The 18,446-nt window shown below is 37.1% G+C and overlaps 1 protein-coding gene across 2 annotated transcripts in view; it reads left to right on the forward strand.

Annotated features, from left to right (window-relative positions):
- Positions 1-18,446, forward strand: part of SRBD1 (S1 RNA binding domain 1) — a 203,099-nt gene that overhangs the window by 172,825 nt on the left and 11,828 nt on the right. Inside the window, exons 17-19 of one of the 2 annotated variants that reach the window (XM_032351862.1) lie at positions 1,416-1,522; positions 3,027-3,203; positions 6,502-6,684. In XM_032351862.1, the coding sequence (XP_032207753.1) occupies positions 1,416-1,522; positions 3,027-3,203; positions 6,502-6,684 (467 nt within the window). The remainder of the gene's footprint in view (positions 1-1,415; positions 1,523-3,026; positions 3,204-6,501; positions 6,685-18,446) is intronic. The other variant, XM_032351863.1, reaches the window with a different exon arrangement.

Here is an 18,446-nt window from a genome sequence, read left to right on the forward strand (position 1 = left end):
AGTTTCACAGCAACTAGAGAACCTTTAATTTTAGAATTATGAATAACACTAAATATATTTTGAGATACTTCTCAGCCAATAAATATTTACTTTCAAACACTGTATTTTATAAATTCTAAGATGCACATTTTCCTACATTTTTAACATCTCTGAAATCAGGATACTTCTTAACAATTAATGGTATCTTAGAGTTGCTGTTGACCCTGTGGCAAATCATGGTGTAGTTTCTGTGTGGACTTGATTATTAATCTTGGAGTCATGACTGAACTGCAAACCCTTCACTGTTTTAGTCAACAAACTGTTGAACAATAAAATATTTAAGGACCTTTAAAGAGAGAATAGTTTTGTTGTTGTCCAAAATCTCTTCTGTTCATACTTTCTGTTAAGATTAAGATAGAACCACTATCAAAGTTTATAGAATGAGCACCGGAAGCTTTAAAGAAAATCTCAGAGACTGTAGAATATTACTCTTTCAGAAAGTGCTATGTTGCCTAGGACCTTAAGAACATTAAGGACAAAACTGAATGAAAAACTTGGACATTGAAGACTCTGAGTAAAAAAAGTAGACCAGAAGAGTGAATGCTGAATTTGAAGAAGTTTTAGGAATACCTTAACCAGTTTAGATTGTTTATAATTTCCTTTTTATCTCTGCATGATAGATGATTTAAGAACTTTCTAAGTAAGTCTAAAAGAATTCTTTCAATATTTAAAAATTAGAATTTCAAGTAATTAAAGCATTGTGTCATGATTTAATAGCAGGGGCACATAAAACAGTGCATCTTGTAAGTAATAGTATCTTTAATGTGATGAAACATTTGGTTTACTGTCAGACTTATTGTATAGTGGTGTATTGCTTCCTACTATAATTTACTCTATCTCCTCTTAAGAAGAACTAAGGGATAATATACAATGTAAGTGAAGATAACACTGCCAGGCACTGTGTGAAACTTGGAGACCAGTATGTCTCAAAGTGTGCTCCTGGAACCAGCAGCACCTGAGAGGTCATTAGAATGCAAATTCTCAGCCTTTCCTATACTCCGCCGCACACGTCCACACACACTGGACCTACTGAGTCTGAAATTCTGGATATGGGGCCTGGCAGCCTGTGTTTTAAACCCTACAGGTGATTCTGAGGGCAAACTAAGGTTTGAGAACCACTGCTCTGGTAGAGTTCTAGGAAAGTAAAAATTACTGGTGCTGTTGTATTGAAGTTAGGTGTGTGAGTGATTTAGAGAGTAAGAAAACAGGTTGCCTAAGTTCAGCTCAAGTACATACTAACTATACGTTTAAGAATAAATGAAAAAATTTACCATGCTGTGTCTCAGCCAGGTACCAGTAATATAGGTATGTAATGAAATAGTCCAAAAACGACATGTCCTTCATTGTGGGTTGACATTTGATCTTTATCTTTTTAGCACGATGTATCTCAGACTTTACTCAAGGCAACACTGGACAGTGTTGTAGAAGAATGTGTCAGCTTTGTGGGAGTGGATATTAACATCTGTTCAGAAGTTTTATTAAGGTGAGACAAGGGCTCTGTGGCTGAAGATGATAGAACCTTATGTTTAACTGACTGTTCAGTTCAAATTTAGCTAAAATAAGGAGACACGTGTGTAAAGTTGTCAAGTACAAAAAATCTTTGAGTTCATACCTTGCTTGAGCTAATCAGTTTGAGGGGAAGACATCATTTAAGAAAAGAATTGTAACAATTCACATTATCATTTTTAGTACTACAAATCTAAAGTGAAGAACATATGGTAACCATTGAGTACATTAGTGTTGCTAATAGAATTTAAATAAGGTTAACATGGAAAAGAGCTGTTTCCCACCACATGAGAGTAGGTTTTTTTCACTAGTTCAGTCTTATGCACACTTCTGTCAAAGCTGGCAGAAACCAAAAGATAAATTCTGAGGGCTCAAGGTGTAGTTACCTTATTTTTACCTTGATTCTGCAAGTCACATATCAAAATCCTTATCATACTATAATCACGTCTTATATACTCTGTCCTGTTTTACTGTGGTTATAGAAGAGCTGCTTTCTTCATTCATAAGGTTTGCACTTATTACACAAGTCTGCTGAGGCAGCATGAAATTCTGGAACTATGTAAAAAGATCTGGACTCTTCAGCTTTGAGACTAGTATAGGAGAAAATACCCCTTACATTTTTTTTTAATTTTATTTATTTATTTGACAGACAGACTTGACAAGTAGGCAGAGAGAGAGGAGGAAGCAGGCTCCCTGCTGAGCAGAGAGCCCGATGGGTGGGGAGAGGGGAGGCGCTGGATCCCAGGACCCTGAGATCATGACTTGAGCGGAAAGCAGAGGCTTTAACCCACTGAGCCACCCAGGCGGCCCTACCTTTTACATTTTAAGGTGTTGCCTTTCTACCACAGCTACCAACATTCCATAATTTCACGTATGGAATTCAATAATAGAATTAAAAATCTCCTAAATTGTAGTTTTTTTAATTGACACCAAGCACACTTCCTAATAATACAGTTTTTATATTTTTATACTAACCATGACCTTCATGGAGAAGTACTTTTCTGTAGTTCAAGTCTTTACGTTAATGAGAACAGGCTGATTTAAAAAAAAAAAAAAATAGGGTAGTAAAATGCAACTGTAGCAATTGTAACTTTTGCTGCTAACTCACTTTGTAAATGAAAGAATAGGCATAATTATTACTTGATTCAGAAGTAGAAGGAATGTGAATAGTATAGAACTGTCAGGAGCAGTTCTTTTTCTTGTACCAGTGTTAACTAGTATACCAGCATCTTTATGACAGCTACTGTTTTATCATTATTCTGCACTCTCTTGTCCTTGTCTCCCTTGGACAACTCTGTCCCCCTTTGTCTCTATTATTTAACTCCCTTTTGGTTAACAACTTAGAGCCACATGACAGTATGTAATTGCAATTGTTTTTGTAATGCAGATGTTTTATATCATTGGCTTTTCAAGTGAGGTCTTTTCTTTGAATACTATTGGAACTGTTGTGTCTGCCACATTACTCGTTTTATTTTTTCTAGGCACATTGCAGGACTCAATGCCAACCGAGCCAAAAATATTATTGAATGGCGAGAGAAAAATGGGCCCTTCGTCAATCGAGAACAGCTGAAGAAAGTGAAAGGTCTGGGTCCAAAATCTTTCCAACAGTGTGCTGGCTTCATCAGAATCAACCAGGATTATATTCGAACATTTTGCAGGTGATTAGTAAACTGTCTGCTCTGGATTCTGTTATCAACCTCCTCTCTTACTGTTGCCCCTCCTGCTCACTGTCCTCAGTCCTAGGTGTCCGCCTGTTCATTCCTTCCTTCAACATGTGTTGATTCTCTGATCTTTGTTAGGCACTGGGAATCCAGCAGTGAACAAATCAACAAATTCCCTGCTCTCATGAAGTTAAATTTTAGTATGTGAGACCAACAATAAATAAACTAGTAAAATAAATAGTTGCAGATGTCGTAAATTATACAAATTAAAACAGAAAGATGTGACACTGTCTTGGGGAACGGTATGAGTTTATTACGCTTTACATAAGTTACTCACTGAAACGTTATTTGAGCCAAATTTTGAATGACATGAAGGAGCTCGGCACAGAGGGAATGGAAGGAAAGCATCGTAGGCAGAGTGTACAGTACAAGTGCAGGGTCCCAAGCATGACCAAATGTGGTGTATTCAGGAAATGAAACTGTGTGACTGGAGCATCCCACGTGGGAAGGATTTGTGCAAGATGAGAGGACTTCGCAGTGGCTGCTTTGTATTGACAGCTGTTTCCCTAAGTGTAGATGGGCCTCCTCAATCCCTCCTCCCTGAAAACTGACCAAAGGATAATTATCACTTGTGTAGATTAAGAACTGAGTTCTTGCTCTCATTTCTAATCCTGGTAGCACAAAACCAAAGAACTTGGGTAAACTTCTTAGCATTTAACATCATGAAAGAGTAGTGTGGGGTTTTGTTTGTTTGTTTATGATTTATTTACTTATGTGAGAGAGAGAGAGTGAGAAGAGGGAAGGGAAGAGGGGGAGAGAGAGAATGAGAGGGAGAGAGAGAGAGAGAGAGAGAATCTCAAGCAGACTCCCCTCTGAGTGCAGAGCCTGATGCAGAGCTCAGTCTCAGGACCCCAAGATCATGACCTAAGCCAAAATCAGGAGTTGGCTGCTTAAACAACTGAGCCACTCAAGCATCTAGAAAGAATAGTTTTTTTGTATTTGCTTTGGGACTGTTTCATTCATATTTTTTTTTGACAAAATTATAATAAAGGTAATAAGAAAAAATAATATTTATTGTGCAAAAGACTAATAAGAGAAAACCAGCCCTGCTGGATGATAATAATAATATAAAATTACCATTTAGTTTTGATGTAGAAATGGAAGAAAATAGAGTCTGAAATTCACCAAAACATAGACAGAATTTAGTTTATGATAATGGAAAAGTTTCAAACAGTGAGGAAAATTAACTATCCAACAAGTAACCTTATGGCACCTGGCAGGAATTTGATATGCGTAGGGGAAGCTCTACTTCCGCTTCATATCTTATACCTAAATAAAACCCCAATGAATTATTGACTTAAATAGAAGACGTGAAACTATAAAAGTACCAGAAGAAAACATGGATAAATTTTGCAGAACATTGGAGGGGAGAAGGCCTTTACTAAGTAGACAACAAAACCTGGATGCCAGAAATGAAAAACAATTGAGGATAAAATAATTCCATGTTTCTTGGTTTATGTTTTTTGACTACTTGGTTAGAAAATTCACACAGTATAAAAAAGAAAAAAATAAAAAGTAAAGGGCACCTCAACCTCTCACTCCAAATAGTTTCTTATATATTGCTTTCTGAAAGTAAATTGACACTTAGATCAACTTGGATGTTTATTATTTAAAAATGCATACAGAAGGGATTGTGCTATCCAACTATTGGGAACTTACTTTATTTGTTTCAGTATTATATCTCAGATTTCTTTTCACATATTACATATAGGTATATGTCATTATATATAGTGTTTGCATAATAATTATTTTATGGATGGACCTTAACCTAGTGTAATCAGTGCCCTATTGATGAACATTTGGGTTCTTTTTAAAGCCTTATGTTTTTTCAACTGATAACGAAGTACTTGAAAATTCATGACTGTTACATCTTCTTGATAGATCATACCTTTACTCAGAATGGACTACTGCTATCTCATTGAGTGTTTTTTGCTTTGAAATCTGTTTTGTTTTTAAGCAGTGTTGCTACATTTGCCTTTTCAGTATGCTTGGTATTTTTTTAATTTTCAAACTTTCTATGACATTTAATTTTTTATATGACTCTTATAGACAAGTAGATTTCATGGTTTTGTTCAATTTTATATTTGTGTCTTCACATTTATTACATTTATTGATAGGTTTTAGACTTAATCTTTTATCTATTATATATTTAATCATCATCATGCTTTCTGATTTCCTTTTATGCTGTTTGTTACATTTCTCAGCTAACAAGTTTTCCCACCTCATTTTTATCTCCCCTTCGTGATTTCAAATTGTATGTCTTTTTCTGGTGATTATCCTTAAGTGTCATTTAGAGTGGCCTCTGTAGTTAATAGGTGTCTCTGTCCTGGAGAAGATCAGCACTGTAGGCCTTGTCCCAGCCTTCTGCCCTTCAACTCTATCCATGAGGAGATGACCTGGGATTTTAATTTTAGTTTCAGACTGTTCTTTATATATATTTCCATAATTCATGAGTAGGTAATAAGTTTTTATCATTTCCAGGCTCATCACTGTTTCTTTTAGCCCACATTATCACTTTTCTTGAACTTGTTTTTGCTGGAGTATATCCTTAAGAAATTCTTTTCAGAGAGGGTATATTATATGGGTTGTACTTTAGTCCTCCATGTCTGAAAATGATTTTAATTTTCCCCTCCTATTTGAATGCTAGTTTGGTGAGGTATATGATTCTAGATTCAAAATCATTTTCTCTCAGAACGTTTAAGATACCTGTTCACTGTGTTCTGGCATCTATGTTTAACAATGAGAAATCTTATGCCAGTCTGATTCTAGTTCTTTTTGAGGTAATCTGTTTTATATTTTTCTCTTAATTCTTAAATCATATTCTAATGTTGTCCCACAGTGTGTCTAACCTTAGTCTTTTTCCATTCATCCTATTTTGTACTCAGTAGGTTCTTTTAATTTAAGAACTTGTAATTCTCTTCAGTTCTGGGAAATCGTCTTCTCTTTCTCCTTCTCCTTTTTCTTTTTATTTAATTTACTTCCCCTCGTTTTTCTCTCTTCTCTCCTAGAATGCCAGTTATACCAGCTGAATCATTTAGGAATGTTTTTGGCTTTAAGTAACAAGAAACGCTATTAACAGTGTTTAAATAAATACATGATAATTTCTATGGGGCGAATGGTCAGAATGTGGGTGCTGTTTGTGTATGTATGGCAGAGAAATAAGCACATTTTAAAGATTTCTTTTCTTCCCAACCTTCCCTCCCTTCCCACTCCTTGCCTCTTTACATGGTTACAGTAGTCAGCAAGCTGAATCTGCTGGTCAAGTTCAGGGAGTTGCTCTGGCATCTTCAGCAGGTGTTGAGGTCACAGATGAGAAACAGGGCAAGAAGAAGTGCAAAACTGCAGTAAATGTTGTGCTGAAGCCAAATCCTTTGGACCAAACTTGTATTCACCCGGAATCGTATGACATAGCGATGAGGTAAGTCTGAGGCCACGTGAGAATTCTCCATGCCCAGAGTGAGTTCCCTACAGCAAATGGCCTTTGTTTTGGCACAATGGAAACTTAAAAAATATGACCATGTTTAACATGACAACATTTTTCAGAAGTTCCGCATTGCTGAGTTATGTGACACATTATTTTATTTCAGTGAGGAATGAAACCATTATTCCTGGAGCAGTGTCAAGCTAATAAACCCTGGTATTAATGGTGAAGTGTGTGTAATGGAAATTGCATGGCACTCTCCTCTGTTTGTTTTGGAAATTAACGAGACACAAATGACTAGCACCTGGCTTAAAGCTTGTGCTTATCTAAAGATAAAGCCCTTTTGAAAGTAAACAGCCGACTCTCAGATTTCTTAAGAAATATTGCTTTGCACAATGATGTACTTTTAATGAGCATACATTACACAAAATGACATGGGGGAGGTTTTTTGCGTACAAGGAAACATTTAATGTAAGGCATTAAAAAAATTTAATTAAAAACTTTTTGATTAGTTCAAAAACAGTATCTTGCTACATCACTAAATATTTTAAGACTTTTAGTGAGTTAAATGACAGTGGGTTTAAAAATAGTGAATATTTTAACTTCCCTTGTGCCTCAGCCTAGATGATTCCTGCCCCAGCCTCCTACAGCTAACCGTGTGTTCTAATTTTTTATGCCAAAAGCAGTTTGCCTCTTCTAGGACTTCATATGAATGATACCATACAGTTGTACTCTTGTGTAAGACTTCTTTTAGCATAAAGTGTAGAGATTTTTATCCATATTGTAGCAAGTATAAGTAGCTTATTTCTTTTTATTGGCTAATATTTCCTTGCATGAATATACCACAATTTATTCTCCTTAGTGAACTACCTTTATACTCTTTCCAATTTTTGCCTTTTATGAGTAAAGCTGCTATGAACATTCTTGTACGGTTTTTGTTGTTGACATTTGCTTTCATTTTTCTTGGAAAAATACTTAGGAGAGGATTTGCTGGGTCATAAGGTAGGTGAATGTTTTAGTTTTCTTATAAATTTCTAGACTTCACTCCAATATAGTGGTACTATTTTACACCAACAATATATTGTTCACCAACAATATATGAGTTCTGGTTACTTCACATCTTCACCATTATTTGATGTTAGTCTTTTTAACTTTAGCCATTCTTGTGTATCTGTGGTAGTATCTCTTTGTGGCTTTAATTTGCATTTCTGTGGTGACACTGAGCACTTTCTCATGGACTTATTGGCCATTGATATACCCTCTTTTATGAATTCTGTTCATATCATTTAGCCATTGAGTTGTTTACCTTTTTATTATTGGGTTGTGGGCATTTTTTTTTTAATGTATTCTGGGTACTAGTTTTTGTCAGTGTATGTTTCACAAATATTTTGTCCCAAGTTGTTCTTTACTTCTTTATTTTCTTATTTGGTGTCTTTTCAGGAGCAGAAGTTTTGAATTTTGACAGTGTCTACTTTATCAATATTTTCCTTTTATAGTTATTGTTTTCCCTGTGCTAAGAAACTTTTGCCTACCTCGAATCGTGAATATATTTTTCAGTGTTTTTTCCCAAAAGCTTGATGCTATCAGCTTTTACAAAGGTCTGTGTTACATGTGAGGCTACATTTCATGTATGATTTGAAGTAGGGGGTCAAAGTTCATTTTCTTTTTCCATTATGAACATTTACTTATTTTGACACCATGTTAAAAAACAACACAACTTTTTTTTTTTTTTTTTTTTTCCCATCCATTGCTCTGGAGATGGTTGAAAATCAAGGGACTATATGTGGGTCCATTTCTGGCTCTGTTTCATCTGTTTATCAATTTCATACTGTCTTGATTACTGTAGCCTTACACTAAGTTTTGAAACAGTGTAAGTCCTCCAACTCTGTTTCTTTTTTAGTATTGCTCTATTCTAGATTATTTGCATTTTCCTATGCATTTTAGAGCTTATCAATTTTCATTAAAAAAACCTGGTGGAGTTATGATTGGGATTACATTGAGTCTGTAAGTGATTGTAGAAGCAGCAGATGTCTTCATAATATCTATTGAGTCTTTTGACCATGAACTTCTATCTTTTCGCTTATTTTAGTCCTTCATTTCTCTCAGAAGTATTTCAGAATTTCCACTGTACGGGCTTGTATATCTCTTATTAAATGTATTTTATATTTTTCAACACTATTATAAATGGAATTTTTAAAAATTTGTTTCTAATATATAAAAATACAATTTATTTTGCATAGTAACCTTGTATCTTGCAGCCTTGCTAAGTTCACTAACTAGTTCTAGTGTTTGTAGATTCTTTAAGTCTTCCTGTATAAACAAGTTATCAGCAAATAGATGAAAGATTTACTTCTTCTTTTTTTAATCTTAATGCTTTTTATTTCTTTTTCTCACTCATTGCAATGTCTAGGACCTTTACTACTGTTTTGAAGAGTGGTGAAAGTGGGCATCCTTGTCCTCTTCTCAGTCTTAGCACATGGTTCTCATTCTTTTAATATAAAAAAATTACGGTCTCATATTATAGTAATTATATTTTTAGTGTTAGTTATTTAAGAAGATGAATATGTGCTGCACATGTAAGAGATTTTATACACTTCTTAAAAAAACTGACATCTCCTTGGGTACTAAATCAGCATTTTGGTACATGCAAATCAGTGTCCTTTTTTTCAATGTCTTTTTTAGTGTACATTTTGTTTGCTTTCATGATATGATTCTAATATAGTTCATAAATTTTTCAACTTACTCTCTAATGTAGGCACAAATTTTTTATTTCTGCATATCTCTTTTTAAAAAGCTGAGTAATACGCCATCACATGATTGAACTGTAATTTATTAATAGCAGTACTAGTAGTGGTTCCTTATGGTGGATTCCTAGAAGAGGAGTTACTCTGCCAAAGGGTTTGAGAGTTTTTGTGGCTCCTGATCTACATTGTGAAGTAACATACTAATTCATAATTACCACCAGCTGTGTTGGAGCTTGAGCGATCTTTAATTTCTCCTGTTAAGCAGGACTTTTCTGCCCATTTTTACATAGGCCACTTTCTGTGTTTGGGGCATAAAAGCCCTACAAGAACTTCACCCTTCTCTGTGCTTTCCTTTTGGAGCAGCCTTGTCTCTTAGAAAGAGGGTGCTTATGGATGATTTCATGGGAAATTTTGTCTATATGAAGTTCAACTCCCAACCTTTAAATCTGGCAAAAGAACTAGTAGTTTATCTAATTAAACTTACTATCCCCATTATCTGTCTTGGAGCTGTGATAGTCATTTCTGGCTTTAAAGCATACTCAGTATGGGCATCATCAACATCACTCAAGATAGGTAGTTCATACTTTCATACAGTCTTACACAAGTGTCTTCCTGGGGAAGTAAAGCTCATTAAGGTTATGATTAGGTCATCATTAGTCTGACCTCAGTTCTGTAAAAGGAAGTCTGATTATAGTTAAGTTCACTTTTAATTACATCAGAAAACCAGTAGGAATGTAATGGTTTTCATGCTCCCCTACCATAATGTCACTCTCAGAAATACACCAAGATGTGAAGCCATTAAGTTTTTATACTTTTGTATTTATGGTATTCTCCCTCACATACTATTTTAGAAAATTGAAGGCATATTTTTTAACCTGAGTTAGTTATTTAGTGTTCTTTAAAAAGTCTACCTTTTTAAACTATTTTTATTACTTTTTTGAAGTTTTATTTTACCAGTTTTATTTACATGTAAGGATTCTCTATTAACTATTAAAGTGCTTTGTTGTGTGAGCTGGAATTTTTTCTCACTTGTTTACCTTTTTTATCTCCTTGTAATGCTATTTTGTTTTCGAAATATGAATATTTAGTTTTTATGAAGTACACCTATTTTTGTTTTTATGCAAATTAGTCTTCTGTTATGATAACTAATCTCTGAGGTCAACTCAGTATTTCCCATACTTCTTTCATATTCTTTATGGTTTTGATTTTTACTCTGTAAATTTTATAGTTAATGGTTATATTTATTACTTAGAATGTATAGAACACTGTGGTAGGGCCTGAAGAATATAAAAATGAATAGAGGCACTTCATGCTCTCAAAGAATCTACCAAAGTAGGCTGAAACTATTACTTTCAAAAAACCGTAATAGAAATCAGTAGTCGGTGCCCTTCATGAAACACAAATGACAGAGGCATCATTTCCCAATGGGGTTGTCAAGAAAGGGCAAGAATGACTTAAGGCGTTTAGACTGAGAAACTGAAAGGATGAACTGCCATCATCTGAGATGAGGAAGGCTATGCTTGTAGCAAGGTTTGGGGGAGAGACCTGGAGTTGAGCTGAAGGCCTGTTAGGTTTGAGCCATCAAGTAGGCTGTTGGGTACATGAGTCTGGAGTTTGGAAGAGTGACTGGGCTAAGGATATAAATTGGAGAGTCTTGTGCTTATGCAGGTCCTCAAAGCCATGGATGGGAAGAAGTCACCATAGGAGAAACCAAAGTTTAGTTTTTCAACTTTTCTTTTCCCTCTTCCCTCCATTAACAGTGAGTTTCTACTTCATCCTCCAGTGTCTCTAGTATTCATGTTATTTTTGCCATTCATAGCCAGTAAGTATCTTTTAGACCCTTCATCCAGCTTTAGTGAACTGTATTGAATGTCCTTTTAAAATATACCCTTTTATAATATACCCACTTCTCAACTCTTGTGCATTCCTCTTAGTCTCAGTCACCATCATCTCTGCCTGGATCATGACTACTGCAATTAGTCTGACAGGTCTCCCTGCTCCTACCACTGCCCAGCCAGATAGTCTGTTCTTAGCACAACAGACAACTAGATCCTTTTAACATATAAGTCAGGTGTTGTCCTCCTTCAGCATAAAACCCTGCTATCACTTCCAGTTTCACTCAGAATTGAGACCAAATCCTGGTAAGAGCTTCCAATGCCCTTTTGACCTGATCTCCTGTTTTTCCCTCCCTTGTTCATTCTACTCTAGCCATGCTGGCTTCCTTGAACATCTGTGAACATGCCAAGCCTGCTCCCATATTAGGGTCTTTACACTGTCTGGTCCCCCTTCCCGGAACACTTTCCCTGCAGATATCTGCTCAGCCAGCTCCTTTACCTCCTTTACCTCCTCAAGACTGCTCAGGTGTCACCTGGTCAGCAAGGTCTACACTGCCTAACCTACTGAAATTTGCACGCCCTTACCTATAAGCCTGGTAATTCTGATCCCCGTTACTCTCTCTGCTCTTTCTCTTTTTCCCTCAGCACTTAACTATCTTTATCAAACTTTACAATCTATTTATTATAGTAAGCTGGTTGTATCTTATTGTCGGTCTCCCTGAGAGCAGGGATCTTCGAATGTATCCCAAGGTTGCGGAAGAGTACCTGGAACACAGCAGGCACTGTGAAGGTATATGTTTAGTGAGTATATGAGTGAATAATTCTTTCAATACTGGCCTCAGTTAGTGAAAAACAGTAGTTCCATTAACCATTCATTATGAGACAAGAGAGGAAGACCAAGCCTTTCTATTCATTTGTTGTTTTTGTGCAGGGCTGATGAGCATGATGGGAGAAGAGGGAGTTACGAAGGGAGTGAGAAAAGAGGATACAAGTTTCAGTTTTAGATATATTAAGTTTGAGTTGCTAAAATGTTCATGAGAACATCTCTTGCAGGCAAAAGGAAAGGCAGACCTAGGACTAAGGAGGGAGGCCTGGTCTAAACATGTTGATATGTAGGATTGGACTTATCAGTGGGAGGCGAGAAATAAGGAGTCATATGAGTGGATGCACTCATCCAAGGAAGCATGTATAACAAGAGGAGATGTGGCTAAGGTCAAAAACTTGAAGATACCTACATTTAGAGGGCCAGAGGAGGAAGAGACGTGAGAGAAAATAGAATATGAAAACAAAAGTCATGAAAGAAGGCCAGTAAGTTGATGGTGTCAAATATGGCAGAATGGGTAAGTGGTTAAAGGATGCACTGACACTCAGGGGGTCATTAACTGAGAGTAATTTCAAAAGACTGGCAGAAATAGAAGCCAATCTGTAAGAGACAAGGAAAGCAAGCAATAAGTATTAGAGGCTGATAATTCTTCTGAGAACTTTGGTAGTGAAAAGAAGGAGCCATGTGATGGAAGTCCAGGAAGATAAAGGGTGGTTGTTGCTTTTAGCTTAGAAGAAGCACAGAATGTGGAGACCATAGCAATAATAAATACCTCTGTGGCCAAAATCAGAGGAGGAAGTAGTAGAGACATGAAAGATACTAGAGACATTCATAACATTATAAAGCTAAAAGACCTTGTTCATTTAGCTTTCACTCCTCACTCTCACCTGCTACATTTAGAGGCAAGTAGGACGCAGAAAGACCAAAAGAATGCCAAGGTCAAGAGTCCTTAATAGCAACCTATGAGGAGCAAGGGTGGGGAGAGAAACAGAATCAAGTGATGGAGGAATAGCTTAGGTAAGTTTGGGGCAAGATGAGTAAAGATATTAAGACATCTAAGGAAGGGGCTTTTAGGGTAGCTTTGAATTTTTCAGAGAAGTAGGCAGTAATCAAGTAAAAGATTTGGAACAGAATGGCTTCAAAGGATTACTGAAGGAAAATCTATCTGTAGCAATAGTAGGTTTCTTAATCCCATGTTCCACTCAAATCTCCTGAAATATGGATTCTGTATGTTGTTTTCATTGACATTTCCTAAAAGCCTTGCATTATTCCTTACCCTCTCTCACTTAAAAATATCTGCTGGCAGTGGTGGGTACATCTCTAGGATGAATATGCTACTCCTGCCCTATACCCAGTTCCTCTCCTAAAATGAGAAGATACCAAATGTAGTCACTATCAAGTTGCTTCATTTGAAATGCACATGCCCTTATTCTGAAAAACAACAGAAGGAAATTCTTTTGATGCAATATTCAGGAAATACATCTGCAGCAGAACAGCATAAAATTCTACACACTCTATGTGAAGAATTCATTTCCTACAGATCCCTTAATAAAATAAATAGGCAAAGTTTCCTTTAATGGAGGAGGTAATGTTTTCTCCAGAGGAAAGGAAGAGTCTGATTTCAGCCATGTGATGATAGAGAATAACAGTCAAATCTAACATATTCTGATACTCTTTTTTTTTTTTTCCTCTTAGGAAGCACACATAACACAACTTATTACTTTTCTGTGCTAACATACCATCTTTAAGGGCATGATATCCTTAATCTGAAAGATTATTGTGATTAAGTTTAAATCTGGCTCCAAACTAGTTTTTTAAATTGTGACTAGTTAAAAGATCAGGCTTTGGAGTTAGTTAAGAGCTTAAGATTTAGAGTGCCATAGATCTGGTTCATATATTGGTTCTATCAGCTGAATTATTTTAGGTAATTTACTTTATGCATCTGAGACTCAGTTTACCTTAAAATTGGGAATAGTAATATACCAGCCTCAAAAGATTGCTGTAAGGTCAAGTAGATGATGTTTCTAGCATGCCTGGCAATGATGAGATACTCAATGAATGTTTGTTGTTTTTATTGGACTATTGACTATTCCCCAAACCTGACCTGAACCATATTTTCCTGTTTCTGACCCTTTAAACATCTCTTTTCCTCTTTCTACTGGTTAAAATCTTCTCAAAGACCTAGCCTAAATGTCACCTCCTGCATGAAATCTTACAAAGATACCCCATCTGGAAATGAGTTCTTCTGTATACAACTTCTGTGCTTCACAAAGGCCACTTACTAATTATTGCCCTGTGTTATGGTTATTTGTAAGTTTTATCCTATTTTGGCACAAAATGAAATGTCTAGCTTAATTTCAATCTAGGTATTTTTTTCTTTAGTCTAAACAGGCTGAGATCAATGCAGTTGCGTAAGCAGAATTGTTGGTAGAACATCTAGATCGTCCTTTCTGCTGTTTCCTATCCAACAAGTTGAATAAGTACTTCAGAATCCCTTGGGGATTGAGGACATTTTCAGACCTCCCCAAACTGAATTCTATGTCTTCCCAGAACATGTGTGTCCAGACTTTACAGACTAGAAAACAGAGATAGAACATGAAAGAGGATTACTTGCATTTTCTGTTATCATTTAGAAATTGTCACAATGTCCTCATGTGTGAGTGATTTCATTATGTAGGATGATATGGGCTATGAGGAAAATTGATGCTATATTATCAGCAGAATGAAGTCCAGAAACAACCAGTTTAAGGGTTGCTGCTCCCCCATGCCTATGTATTTCATTTTGGTTGATCCAGAGAGTCAAAGACAAGTATGTGATTTTTCCTTTCTCTTGACTAAGGTGCTAGGAGGTAGTGTGTTGTGCTTCAGGTAATGCAGGTTTGCACATGTCACAGTGAGGCCTGGCATTGTCCCAAAGAATATCCTGCATTTAGAATTTGGTTCACTTCGGATAGTTAAGCTTGAAGGTTGTTATATTCTTAATTTAACTTGAAAAATGCCAGCACTCGCTTTGATAAAGCATTCACTAGGATTTAATTGTTATTTCCATTTTGGCCATTATGGAGGCACTGAAAAGACTAGTTTCTGTGAGTGGTTAGTAGCCTGTACAGCAGGACTGTGACATGGATTAGGCAGTTGTGTTCCAAGAATGCTTTGTATCAGTAGCTGTACAGGGCAGTATCTGCACTCTCGTCTCCTTTATTACTGTGGATGTACCCATTTCCGACCCTTACAGTCAATGCTGAAAATTATGTTTTCAGAGCAGAAACAGCCATGAATTTAAAATTGAGGTCTAAGATAGGAATAATCATACAACTGGATAAAATATTTACTTGAGGAGGGGGGAGTCGTCTATACAAAGGCCCAGTAATATTTAGTCTTAATTTACTAAAAACTCATATCAGATTTTTTTTTTTTTTGACAGAGAGAGATCACAAGCAGGCAGAGAGGCAGGTAGAGAGAGAGAGAGAAGGAAGCAGGCTCCCCGCTGAGCAGAGAGCCCGATGCGGGGCTCGATCCCAGGACCCTGAGATCATGACCTGAGCTGAAGGCAGCTGCTTAACCCACTGAGCCACCCAGGTGCCCCCTCATATCAGATTTTTAAGAACAGAAGTTGGTCAGTGGGCACAAACTTTCAGTTACACATTAAGTTCTGGAGATCTCATGTACAGTATGGTAATTATAGCTGTGTTATAATACATACTGTGTACTTGACAGTTCATGACTAGATCTTAGATGTTCTCACCACATAAAAGAAATGCTAATTATGTGACAGGATGGATGAGTTGCCATGGTGGTAATCATTTTGCTGTTATGTAAGTATATCGAATCAACTGGTTGTACACCTTAAACTTATACAATGTTATATGTCAACTGTGTCTCAGTAAAGCTGGGAAAAAGAGAAACAAACAAGAGTAAAATTAAGCCAATAGATACACAGAATTCTGTGATGAGATAAATGGTTAAATGGATCCCAGCCATTATCATAGTCTAAAAGTAGTTGGGGCTAGGGTTTGGGGAGGCGCTGTAGAGGTCCTGCCTTGCTCCCTGCCATAGAGCTACAATAAGTCAAGCCAGAGAGTGACAGGTGCCCCATGCTGAAGACCTTTAATGAGTGAGCACATCTTAACCTCTGTTTCTTCCCCATTCCTGTTCAAGGATTTAGCATCTCAGAACTCTTCTTTTAGAATTGCACTCAGGGGGCACTTGGGTGGCTCAGTGGGTTAAGCCTCTGCCTTCAGCTCGGGTCATGATCTCAGGGTCCTGGGATCGAGCCCCGCATGGGGGGTCTCTGCTCAGCAGGGAGTCTGCTTCTCTCTCTATCTCTCTCTCTGCCTGCCTCTCTGCCTACTTGTGTTCTCTCTCTCTGTGAAATAAATAAATAAAATCTTAAAAAAAAAAGAATTGCACTCAGGGTTTTGTCATACTCTTTCCAAACTTAGCTTTCTGCCCAGCAAGGAAGGAAGTCTTTCAGCTAATAAACAGCTGTACCACAGGGAGTTTAGATTGTTCTTTTAAAAAACAAAAAGAAAAACACAGCAGCAGCAGTACAGCAGTGACATTCGCAGATTTGATATTTGTAGTTTTGACCAGGAGCAACCCAGAAGGCACATGACTTGAAGTGATTTGTAATTTTTCTGAGCAGTAAGTCACTTAGCCTACTGAATATACCTAGCACACCTCCGCACATCTAAAATTCACCTCGGTTTTCTTCTACATTCGCATGCCAGCTAACTTCTACAATGATAAAAACATGTTTCTTTGTGGGAAGCTTGCCTGAAAAGAAACCCAACTACAAATTCTATATAATAAGTGAAGATTAGGTAAACAGATGTAAGAAATTATTTGCAAATTTGAAAGGTCTTACATTTTTCTGGACTTGCCCACAAGAGTTGGTAGCATTCGGACGTGAAAATTAAGGCAGAATCATTGCTGACTTTTGGTAAGTGATGTCTTAGCATGTATCAGTCAGTTACCCCCCTCCAGAGCTCCTATAGAGCTATGATTAGACAGCCATAGACGGCCTTTTAGGAAGAGGCCCAGCGTCATGAAAGGGAAGCCAAACCTAAACTATAAAGATGATAAATGGGCAAATTATAAAGGTGATTTTTTTCTTCTTATTCGTAAAGCCCCAAAACATCATACTGTAATTCCCAGGAAGTAGCATTTATCATATTTTCAAAACTGCCTTCACAAAAGAGAAAAATGATGAAAGAGAATCTAGCCACTTGACTAAGCTGTGGGGTTCTTAGCAACTGACTGTCATGTCTCGTGTCTTACATGCTGTTCCAACCCCCACTACCCTGCCATGAAGTTCAAGGCAAGGCTGGTAGAGAAAACTAGGAAGTTGAAGAATTCTAGGTACTGCCTGACTTTCCCTTTGCTCATTCTGGAAGCAGTATAATACCAGACTGCCTGGGTTCAAATCATGCCTGTTTGAGCTGGGAAAGTGATTTAACCTCTCTGTACCACAGTTTCCTTGTCTGTTAAGTGAGGATAATAATAGTACCTACTTCATGAGATGACATGAATTAATGTATCTAGAATTCTTAGCACCTGGGAGAAAGTAAGCTGTTGTTGTTGCTGTAATTATTCTTACTGATGTGTTGTTAAGTTCATTTATTTATTTAGGTAATCTCTACACCCGACATGGGGCTCGTACCCATGACCCTGAGATCAAGAGTCACATGCTCTTCCAGCTGAGCCAGCCAGATGCCCCCCTTATTGCTGTTATTTTTGTTGTGATTGCAGAGAAGCTGTCAAACTGAGCCATTAAAGAAAAGGGGGGTGTGGTTTACAACTGTTGGTCTCCCAGAGAAAAATTGTTTTACCATGTGATCGGCTATAATTTGGGTCATTGAACATTGTTAATTACATTAACACTAGGGTCTTGGGACTAGAGAAAATGTTGTGGTTTCTCTGCTTCGTATGTGGAGCAGCCTATTAGCACCAGTGGAGGAGGAGTGGCCAGGAGTTACCAGCCAGCCACAGCAAAGTGCTTGCTTCAGTCTCTTATCTCCAGAGTATTGGCCCTCTCCTTCTCTCCTCTTCTTCAGGCTTAGATCACTCAGTCTGGAGCCTGAAACTCAGTAGGGTATTGATCTAGTGTCCCATTATCTCCCTCCTCCCTTTCCTGTCCTGTCTCACTATGGATTTTAACGTTAGCCTGTCTTCTAACTTTCTGTGTGACCATAGGCAAATTACTTTGACCTCAATTGCATAGTCTTTAAATGGAATAAAAATGTCTCTGCCCATTCAGAGGCAACCAGGGGTTTTATGGAAATGACAGATGTTAAGCATTTTCAAATTCCTTGAAAGGGGGATTCTTTGACAGGACGAAACTCATTGTAGAAAGGC

This window comes from Mustela erminea, chromosome 7, assembly GCF_009829155.1.
Source record: "Mustela erminea isolate mMusErm1 chromosome 7, mMusErm1.Pri, whole genome shotgun sequence".
NCBI classification, from domain to species: Eukaryota; Metazoa; Chordata; class Mammalia; order Carnivora; family Mustelidae; genus Mustela; species Mustela erminea.